The following is a 10,987-nucleotide window of genomic DNA, read 5'->3' as shown; positions in this document are numbered from 1 at the left end:
GGCCAAAGCATTATATTGGAGAGAAAAAAAACACTTAAAAAAACTCAACTCAAACTTGTATCTCAAGTTTGATTACTATTTCCTCATAGAGGATGATGTCATCCTCCTGAGGAGGATGAGCTGGCATTACTATTTTCAATGACCGAAAACATGCTTTTTAACCTACTTAATTACAATTTTTTTGGAAGGAAATGTTACTTTAATGGTCCACTTTTGGCAAAAAGGCAAAGATAACAGCTTTTTAACAGTATAACTGATCAATAAACCACCATAACATGATATTTAATGCTTAAAAACTAAACAAAAATGGATGAATAAGATATTTGGTGACAGAAGTACCTTTTCTTAACAATCTACAGCTTCGTCCAAAAACAAATCCTGTGAAATGAAGTCAACACATACTGGAGTAGTTACTGGTTATAGCTACAGTGGCTAGCTAAGCTAACGAACTAGCTATGTCGTTTGTGATGCGCATGACCAGAATGACACATTGACGAACCACCGAAGGGACACGCCATTTCTGTTTGAAAAGTGAGAAAGAAAAGGAGTTGGACTGTTTTTTGTTGTTGCCTGAAGTCGACTGTTAAATCAAATTTCCGGCAATTCTACCCGTAGACATTACCTATGATGTATTCATATGCTATTTTTGGGGCACCAGACAAATGTTGTTTTAAATAAATTATTGGGGGGGACCAATCAACCTGTTCTCCTGTTCTGAATATTGGGGGGACATGTCCCCAATCCCCAGTGGCAATTCCACCTATGAGAGAGAGGGAGGGGGGGGGGGGCACTTATGCGTTTGTCTCTGATTACCATTCTGTATTCAGGAGCACGGGTGGCTTTCTGTCAAGAAATGTAACACAAAATGAAGCAGTTATCTCCTCGGGCTAAATCTGTCCCCCTTCGACACGTTTATCATTATATGTATAATCTCTCCCTCTATCTTTCTCTCTCCCTCTCTCTCCCTCTCTCTCTCCTTATTAGGCTACATTGTGTAAATGCACCTGGACATATCTAATTTCCTAATATCTCTTCATGTCACTCTGAGTCTCTTATCAACATCATTAGCACATGTAATGATTTCAAACTAAATGTTTAGGACAAACACTACAACAAGGTAATGATTACTGAACAAATATCTCCTTTTTTACTGAGCAGATGTCAGATTTCATTCATTGATGAAACGGGTTATGGAGGAGAATCTACCATGTAGAAAAACGGAATTCTCTCCGTGTTCTTTTTATTCTAGAACTTTACAACTGAACGAATGATTATACTGGCAGTTCAAAGATCCGTAGCCTAAATAATCCGGAAAATCAGTGTAACTTTTCAGTGAGTATTTTGAATTTCCCGCTTCAAACCTTGTCTCCTACAGCTGGCTACTAGCTACTCAACGCCCTGTGATTCTGTTCCAGTCTGTTCTGCTGCTGCGCGCCAGCGTCCGGGTGAAAAATCAACACAAGGACGCGGAGTGTTACGGCACACCAACCAACTAATCACCTTCAAAAACAGTAATGGTGCGTGTGCATCGGTGCTTGGGTCCGCCCGTGTGTGCGTGAGCGTGCGCGCGCGCGCGAGTGTGTGTTAAGTGGCGGGGTGGTGGAGTGTAGGGGGAGACCGGGAGAGAGAGGGAGAGAGAGGGAAAGAGGGGTAGAGAGAGAGAGAGAAAAGGAGAGAAAAGGAGCGAGAGAGAGTTGTAGTTTTAAACGCAATGTGACAGCCGGTTGTAGTTTTAAACGCTGACGTGACAGCCGGTTGTAGTTTTAAACGCTGACGTGACAGCCGGGGAAAGGGTGGATGATGAAGCTCCTTGGTGCTCAGCAAGGATGTAATCGGAAAACATCACTTTCACTGGGTGAGACAGAGGGAAGGAGGGAGAGAGACAGGGGCAGGAGAGAGGGAAGGAGGGAGAGAAAATGTAATTGAGAGAGAGGCAGTGGAGAGAGAGTGGGGGTAGGGGAGAGAGAGAGATAGAGATAGAGAGAGAGAGAGAGAGAGAGAGAGAGAGAGAGAGAGAGAGAGAGAGAGAGAGAGAGAGAGAGAGAGAGAGAGAGAGACTAAACGCGTTTCCTTAAATTCACTTTCACAGAATCACACCACCACCACGATCCTGGCGACCATTTCTGTTTTAGATGTGTTTGTTGAAGAACACATGAGAGATGTGTGGGAGGTAGAAAAAGAAAAACATAATTTTCCGTCTGTTTTATAATGGATAGCTTTTCAATCAGCTGGCTATAGTCCCCCCCTCCCTCCCCCAGCCTCCCCATGTCCATGTTGTGACAGGGCTTATATTGTTTGTGGAGGCCCAAGTCAGGTGTAATTAGTAATCGATATGGAAAAACGTTTTTTCTCTCCATCTCTCCCTCTCACACACGAGCCATAACCACGCCTGTGACGTTCCCGACCCATTAGCGTTTCTTATTGGTCCAGAACTCCCCGAGCCGCGGAAGGCCTAATTAGGGGGGCAGGAGAGGGAAGATGACAGGAAGGAGGAGGAGGGGGGTTGATGTCTGGTAGTAAAGGAGTAAAAACTCACTGTCTATGTCTGTTCCTGTTTTATAGTACAGCTGCGTTCCGTCGGTGTCTGTCTGTCTCTCTCTGTCCTCCCTCCTCTCTCTCTCGCTTCATCCCCCTCTCCTGCCCCTCGCTCTGCATGTTCACCCACACTCCCTCGGTCAGACGCCTCACTTCGGCCCCTCCACCGTCCGGGCCAGTAGCATGGACAGCCGGATACTCGAGCACCCCCACGCCCAGTTCGGAGGCTCTCTGGGCGGAATGGTCGGTGTTGGCTTCCCCTACCACCTGGGACACCACCACGTCTACGAGCTCGCCGGTCACCAGCTACAGTCCGCGGCCGCCGTACCCTTCTCCATAGACGGATTACTGAACGGGTCGTGCTCGGCCTCGGTGGTACACGGCTCCGGTCCTCTACTCTCCTCTGGCTGCGGGATTAACGGGGATAATCAGTACAAACTCTCAGGTAGGTTGGAGGGATGGACGGAGGAAGGAAGGGAAGGGAAAGAGAGAGAAAGGAGTGATACACGTCTGGAAATATTGGTTTGATATTATTGGCCGTAGAGTGATTTTAGTTTCCATGGAAATATGGCATCTTGTTAATGGTGAAGCTTTGCGTAGAACCGTTCTTTAGTTCGGGCTTTTAAAATCAACTCTTGTTTTATTTCGATTTTCAAAATAGCAGGGCTATTTTATAAACTCTGAAATGTAATGTTCAACTCAAATGTTATTATCGATTTTTGATTAATTATGTCATAATTACAACCAAGTATTGAATGAGAAAAAAACCCAACGCGAAGCAAGTGCTAATTTCCTGACAAAACACAGTCCATTCTGCTGTTTAAATGGATGAATTATCATTTTTAAAATGGCTAGTGTTTCCCAGAAATAATGAAGTTATATTTAAAAAATATGCATTTCTTCTTTTCGGCACAGCCAAATAACTCACCACTCCAACTAGACTCCCTGGAATGGAAATGGAAGCGTCTATATCCCAACTCACTGTAGTGTCCTGTAGTATTTCAGCAACCCAAGCAGGAGAAAACACCAAACCAGACGTTCAGCATTTCTCTCAACTCTCATCGATGCTTTGTGTAACAAGCAATTCACCAAACCGTTTAGTTCACGATGGCCTGATGTAGCTGAGAGATGGTTGTTGTCGTTGTCGTTGACTTGTTTACCGAGCCCACATGTCGTCAGTTGACACCACCACCTCTCTCTCTCTCTCTCTCTGACCGTTGCTGTGTAGATTCGGGGGACCCAGATAAGGATAGCCCCGGTTGCAAACGGAGACGCACGCGGACCAATTTCACCGGTTGGCAGTTGGAGGAGCTGGAGAAAGCTTTTAACGAGAGCCACTACCCGGATATCTTCATGCGAGAGGCGCTCGCGCTGCGGCTGGACCTAGTAGAGTCCCGGGTCCAGGTAAACAAACCCCCCCCCCCCCAAAAAAAAATAGAAACACATTTAATTAAAATACATTTCTACTTGCACTTTCTTATCAGTGCCATGTTTGGTGTTGAAATGTAATACTACGTTCTTGAGGAATATTCCTTGAATGTCTATTTTATGCGCGAGAACAAAAATATTCATTGGATAATAGGAGCATTATCTTAGTTTGGTTTACAGTTTGTAATAACCAGGCCTCTATAGCTGTGTGTTCGGTTTAATCAATAATCCCCATAGTGAGATATTAGTGAGACAGCTATTTGTCAATTATAGGCCCATCAATAAAATACCTATTGAATTATGCATTAACATACAGTATTGATTTATGAGGTCATAAAACACAGTTCTGTTTACTGAATGAACCAGGACACTGCTGAGGGTTTGATCTCTCAACCATAACACACACATATATATAATAATAATAATAATAACATCTCATATATCACGGTTGTTTTTGCATTTTAAAATTATTATTTGTTAAGATAAATTGTGAATTGGTAATTTTTTTTTATATATATTCCTTCGTTTATTTGAATTTGTAGAGGCTAAGTTCGTGGGCTATGAATTCATGTCAATTTCTATTTTGATATTGAAATCAAGACAATTTGTATTTTCTGTTATGCTGTTAAAGATAATTGGAAGATTAAATAGGCCTACATTATTATAAATATTAAAAGCATTATTATTAATATTAGTATTGTTTTGTCTTATTGTTATCAAGTTCGATTTTTAAACCTAATATCTAATAATTCATTTTTTAAAACTAAATGTTCATGAATAAATCATCTATAAAACAGTCTTAACCAAGTACAAATATTCCCGACAACAAAATAGTAACCCGTAATTTGTCCAACACGCTGTTTCATTACTGGATAACCAAGACGACTCTGTTTACGGAAGTGCTGTAAAAACACCACCTTTAAACCTCTCCGGCTGTGTGGACTTTTAGTCCAAATTTTTGCTCGTCAGATATAAGGAGAAGCCGATCCCTTTAATACCATAATGAGCAGGCTTTATTGACATGGCTGTCCGCTACCGAATAAAACTGTAGACCGGCGATAACATAGGCTACTACTTCATTCCTGTAGGATACATCTATAGGCTGCACAAAACGCACTCTCTATATAACAACACTTTTTAGGCCGATTTATAAACGACACCTCCTCCACAATATTAATGCAAAAGTAAAAAACCCTATTTTCTACGACATCGTTTTCATTTCCCCACCAGGCTCAGATTTGTTTGTGTGTTTAATGGTGGTGTGGCTATTTGATGTGTTTACTAATTGAGGTATAACTTGGTGGAAATGTAGACAGGCAGGAATGCTGTTGGCTTGGTGGTTTGGGGGGGATTTGGTTTAGTCGTTGTATTTCCTTGTAAAACTAAACGAGCATGGCTCTCTGGTGTGTGTGTGTGTATCTTGTTTGGGGATTTCGCCTCCTTTAAACCACAGATTATTATTCCTCCAAGCTGCTTAGTGCTTCTTTATCGGCAGCAGGTTCTTGCACGCGGAGATATACCCCAACATTACAAATTCATAAGAAACACGGCTATTGTCATGTTGTTGCCGTCGACGCACCACATTATGTGACAAACACTCAGCCCACTTCTCAATCTCAACGCTAACTCCCTGCGTTATCAGCGCCGAACATGCGGGCTGTGTGCTGTGAGGCCGGACGGTGTGGGCTCACAGGCGGCGTGTCCCCCTGGCACACTGCGGTGGAAAGCTGCTCTCCGAGCGGTGGTAGAGGGAGGGGGGAGAGGGAGACGGAGGCAGGATGAACTGAGAGGGATAGGCCGAATTATCTACGGTAGAATTAAACGTAATTGGGAGAATTAGCTATCACACCGACTCTCGGTCGACAATTAGAAAGGCGCATCTGTGGATCGGAGGAGAAGTTGTGATGTGTGTGTCGGTGTGTAATATAGACTAGGCCTATTTGCTGACTGGCGTCTGTTATTGGATATCTTGGCCGCATTGTATGTTTGTGTTACGGGCTTCAGCTGCGTTTTTAATCGTAATTAGGTGAGAGATGGTGGGAGAGAAGACGAGCGAGAGAGGAGAGAGGGGGGGCCCTTAACTTATATTTATTTTCTTTGGGGTCTCAGTGTTTCTCAACATAGACTCGTCTGTTAATTAGTTATGATCTGTTGGATTTATAAATACTACAAACTGCACCTCTGGTCTGTCATTTAGCTAACAATAATAATAACAACAATAATAACAATAATAATAACAATAATAATAACAATCAATATTTCAGAATGATGTGGTTTTGGTATATTTTGATTTAAAGCTGTTATTTTTGCCACGGATATCTACATAATATTATTGGTTGATATACATTTTATATCAGTTTATTCATCATTTTATCAAAACAATACAATTAATACATTTTATTATGACAAATATTTTATTCTAGCTTGTAGGTGGAACAAGTTGAGCCATAATTAATTTCACTACTCAATCTGTGGCCTTGTTTTACATGACTTTGGAGAGAAAAGGAGAGAGAGAGAGATTCACCCTAACAAGATGCATATAAAATTAACAAAACCAATTTCCCCATTCTTGGCTCCCTGTGTGTGTGTGTGTGTGTGTGCGTGTGTGTGTGTGCGTGCGTGTGTGTGCGTGTGTGCGTGTGTGCGTGTGTGTGTGTGTGTGTGTGTGTGTGTGTGTGTGTGTGTGTGTGTGTGTGCGTGCGTGTGTGTGTGTGTGCGTGCGTGTGTGTGTGTGTGTGTGTAGGTTTGGTTCCAAAACCGGCGCGCTAAATGGAGGAAGAAAGAGAACACTAAAAAAGGCCCGGGGCGGCCAGCCCACAACTCCCACCCGACCACGTGCAGCGGAGAACCCATGGACGCGGAGGAGATCGCGCGTCGGGAGCTGGAGCGCGCAGAGAAAAAGAAACGGAAACAGGAGCGTAAACTGCTGAAGTCTCAAAACAAGTTACTCTCCGGTGACCTCTTCCACACACCCGGCGGGTCAGACAGCGACAGCGGTGTGTCACAGATCACCGACAATGAGCAGCAGTCTTCATCCAACTGTAATGGGAGCCTTCCTTCTGGACCGGGAGGACGACACCACCACCACCAAACGGAACCAGCCAGCTGTGAACAAACCCAAACACGTCCCCGGTTTGGTCTCCTCCAGAACCAGCAACACGACCACCACCACAACAACCAAAGAACCGCAGGGGAGATAGGACCGGGACCTGGGGTCCAGGAGCAGGCGTCCCCGGGCAGTACGCACGGTCCTGGACTTGGCGGCTCCAGGTCCTCAGGCCTCCAGAAATTAAACCCGTTCAGCGTGGAGAGCCTTCTCTCTGACGCCACACCTCGCCGCAAACCACAGCTGGACTTCAGCTCGCTGTCCAATCACAGGCCGCTGATAGGGAAGGGTCACTTCCTGTTGTACCCCATTACCCATCAGCCACTGGGCTTCATTGTCCCACAGACGGCCCTGAAAACCGGGCTGTGCCAGGAGAACAGCAACAACAACAGCAGCGGGCCTAACCCGGGACAGAGATGTGTGACTAGTGAGTCTACAGGTTATATCAACTGTCATCATCTGGCTCATTTGGGCCTAAACAAACCCCTACACCACAATCATGTTAGTGACTGTGTGGACAGGAGCAGGAGGGAAGCACCGCAGGGAAGCTACAACAATAACGGTCCAGATTCCGTTTCCCCCCCACCCCAGAGCTCTGTTTCAGTTCAAACGACTTTAACGAGAACCAGTTCAACTCAGTCCAGCACGGGTAGTGACGCTAGCCGTGAGGGTGATGACCAACCCGGTTCGTCACGAGTTACGGACCTTAACGACAGCCAGAGGGAGCCCACTGGAGAGGGCACGAGAGAGGACTCGTCACCGGAGCCCTTGCGGTGTTCTGGCGCCAAGCCAGAGAGTCAGGCGGAGCACGAGGAGCCCGGGACAGATGGAGAAGACGTGGATATGGACTAACGCTGGTGCTGAAGCATTATATAAACAGAGACAGACTAAAAATAGGCCAACCAACCCTGCTCAGCCACAGACTAGATCTAAACATTCCCAAAGCTACACGACACCGTTTAAAACATATCAGACAGACCTACTCTATTGTTCTATTTTTTGGAACAGATTCTCTGATAGATTCAGACGGCGCTGTATTACCTACTACTTTCCAAACTGAACTTATATAAATGTTTATTTCAAAAGGCGAAAAAGACAAAACATCTCAACACAGAAAAGCAACAAAAATCCTCAAACATTGTACATTTCTTTTGAGAAAGTATAACAAAAAAAATATTTATATATGTAAACACTTTGATAAATAAAGTTCTTGTTTAAATGAAATCCCTGTTATTTGGAGGACCATTAAACCAGGGACAGGAGAACGGGGTTTTAGCCTTCATTATTTTGGCGATATATCAGACTGGTGTTTGCCTGACCGTTGGTGGTAGGCTAGCGCTGGGTTACTGTTGTTATGGGTTTTATAGCGGATACATCTCCCTTCTCTCTCTAGTAAAGTCCGACTGGCTGTTTGTGTTTATTGCTTTAACAAATTTATTCATTTGAAAGGCCCCCGTTGAAATGAGGTTATGGGCTGGGGGCTATAGGACCGTGCGCGCCCCCGCGCCTCCTCGCCCCTCCTGCTGAGTTTTGATATGAAAGTAATTATTTTCCCACCGGCTACCGCAGGTTTCCGGGGTTGGCTTGGTTTTTTCTTCCTAGCCCAAAGGGTTATTATACATGAGCGATTTCTAGTGATATCAAATCACATAAACTCCCTACAATAATAGAATTAGCATGAAAGGCAGGGGTGTCAAATTGAAATTGGAAAATAATAGCACAGGCAGCTGCAGAGAGAGAGAGAGAGAGAGAGAGAGAGAGAGAGAGAGAGAGAGAGAGAGAGAGAGAGACAGAGAGAGAGAGAGAGAGGTTGTGTGTGTATGTGTGTGTCTGCGCATATTGGACAGGAGGAGATGAGGAGGGAGATGGGGATTCGTGGGGCGGAATTTTCATGTGATCCATCCCCTCCCCTTCTCCCCTCCCTCCCCCATCCCTCCCTCCCTTGCCCCTCCATCTCTGCCTCCCCGGCTGGGCTTCCAGCCCCTTGTAGGCGGCTATATTAAGATAGATGTCCGATGATATCCCTCATTGTTCTGTCACTTATATTGATGTCGTGGCGCTATCCCGCTATTGATCATGTGTCGCGCACATAATAGGACAGGCAGCGGCACGGCGGCGTGCGCCTCTTTACAAAAGCCAGGCCACGCGGGCTTCCTTCCCTCACCATTTGTTCTAATGGGGCCTCGCGGGTCCCTCGAGAGCAGGAGAGAGAAAGACAGAGAGAAAATAAATATGTGCAGAAGTTGGAACCTGATGTGAAGTCAGGGAGGAGGAGAGAGGGAGGAGAGAGGGAGGAGAGAGGGAGGATAGAGACAGAAGTGTATAGAATATATTGTAGAGGAGAAAGGGGGAGGGGAGGTGGAGGTATAGAAGATATTGTAGAGGAGAAAGGGGGAGGAGAGAGATAGAAGGGTATAGAAGATATTGTAGAGGAGAAAGGGGAGGAGAGGGAAGGGGAAAGGGAGAGAGAGAGAGAGAGATTGGTATAGAATATATTGTAGAGGGGAGAGAGAAGGGGAGAGGGGGGAGAGGAGGAGGTAGGGGAGAGAGTGGCATTGAATATATTGTAGAGGAGAAAGGGAGAGGGGAGAGAGAGAGGGGGAAAGGGGGGAGAGCGAAGGGGAGAGGGGGAGAGGAGGAGAGAGGGGGGAGAGAGGCATTGAAGATATTGTAGAAGAGAAAGGGAGAGGGAGAGAGAGGGGGGAGAGGGGGAGAGGGGGAGAGAGAGATGGGGAGATAGGGGAGAGTGGGGAGAGAGAGAGGTATAGAAGATATTGTAGAGGAGAAAGGGAGAGGGGAGAGAGGGGGAGAGAGGGGGAGAGAGGGAGAGAGTGGGGAGAGAGAGGGAGAGAGTGGGGAGAGAGAGATGAGGAGATAGGGGAGAGTGGGGAGAGAGAGAGGTATAGAAGATATTGTAGAGGAGAAAGGGAGAGGGGGAGAGAGGGAGAGAGTGGGGAGAGAGAAATGGGGAGATAGGGGAGAGTGGGGAGAGAGAGAGGTATAGAAGATATTGTAGAGGAGAAAGGGAGAGGGGAGAGAAGGGGAGAGATGGGAGAGGGGGAGATAGAGAGGTATTGAAGATATTGTAGAGGAGAAAGGGAGAGGGGAGAGAGAGGGGGAGAAAGAGAAATAGAAGATATTGTGGAGGGGAGAGAGAAGGGGAGAGGGGGGAGAGAGAGAAGGGAGAAAGAGAGGCAGAATATATTGTAAAGGAGAAAGGGGAGAGAGGGGGAGAGAGGGAGAGAGGGGGGAGAGGGGGAGATAGAGAGCTATTTAAGATATTGTAGAGGAGAAATGGAGAGGGGGAGAGGGGGAGAGAGGGAGAGAGGAGGAGAGGGGAGAGAGAGAGAGGTATAGAAGATATTGTAGAGGAGAAAGGGAGAGGGGAGAGGAGGAGAGAGGGAGGCGGAGAGGGGGAGAGAGGGAGGAGAGGGGAGAGAGAGAGGTATAGAAAATATTGGAGAGGAGAGGAGAGAGATGGGAGAGAGAGAGAGGTATAGAAGAGAGCAGAAGTAGGTATATATGGTGTTATCCTGTTAGCTCGTCAAGTGTAAACGCCACCAATTCCCCAGGAAGTGAAATCCCAATTATTAAAACCATTAATTCAGGCTGGTGTGTGTGTATATAGAGGAGTATGTGTACTGAGGAAGCACTGTTTACTGGCAGACAGACAGACAGACAGACAGACAGACAGACAGACAGACAGACAGACAGACAGGCAGGCAGGCAGGCAGGCAGGCAGGCAGACAGGCAGGCAGACAGGCAGGCAGGCAGACAGACAGACAGGGGACCTCGGCACGCCGGCGCAAATGAATTTTCCCGCCCGAGTCGCTTTAATAATATTTACATAATTTTCACCCAGTGACTCTGCTATTTGCTCTGTAGGAAGCCTGGCTTATAGGAGAAATAATTAGAGAG

The 10,987-nt window shown here is 46.0% G+C and overlaps 1 protein-coding gene across 1 annotated transcript; it reads left to right on the top strand.

Annotated features, from left to right (window-relative positions):
• Nucleotides 1-2,468: 2,468 nt before the first annotated feature.
• Nucleotides 2,469-8,293, top strand: LOC115184102 (homeobox protein unc-4 homolog). Its single transcript, XM_029745093.1, has 3 exons — nt 2,469-2,980; nt 3,764-3,939; nt 6,707-8,293. Exons 1-3 carry the CDS (start codon nt 2,719-2,721, stop codon nt 7,919-7,921), a joined length of 1,653 nt encoding a protein of 550 aa, XP_029600953.1. The 5' UTR covers nt 2,469-2,718; the 3' UTR covers nt 7,922-8,293.
• The last annotated feature ends 2,694 nt before the right edge of the window (nt 8,294-10,987 follow it).

Source organism: Salmo trutta, unplaced genomic scaffold, assembly GCF_901001165.1.
Source record: "Salmo trutta unplaced genomic scaffold, fSalTru1.1, whole genome shotgun sequence".
Classification (NCBI taxonomy): Eukaryota; Metazoa; Chordata; class Actinopteri; order Salmoniformes; family Salmonidae; genus Salmo; species Salmo trutta.
The sequence above is the reverse complement of the archived record's forward strand: the minus strand, read 5'-3'. Positions and strand labels throughout refer to the sequence as shown.

Coding starts and splice junctions, on each gene's coding strand:
- LOC115184102 (XM_029745093.1), top strand. CDS start 2,719: ATGGACAGCCGGATACTCGAGCACCCCCACGCCCAGTTCGGAGGCTCT. Junction 2,981..3,763: donor TAATCAGTACAAACTCTCAG/GTAGGTTGGAGG, acceptor GTTGCTGTGTAG/ATTCGGGGGACCCAGATAAG. Junction 3,940..6,706: donor TAGTAGAGTCCCGGGTCCAG/GTAAACAAACCC, acceptor GTGTGTGTGTAG/GTTTGGTTCCAAAACCGGCG.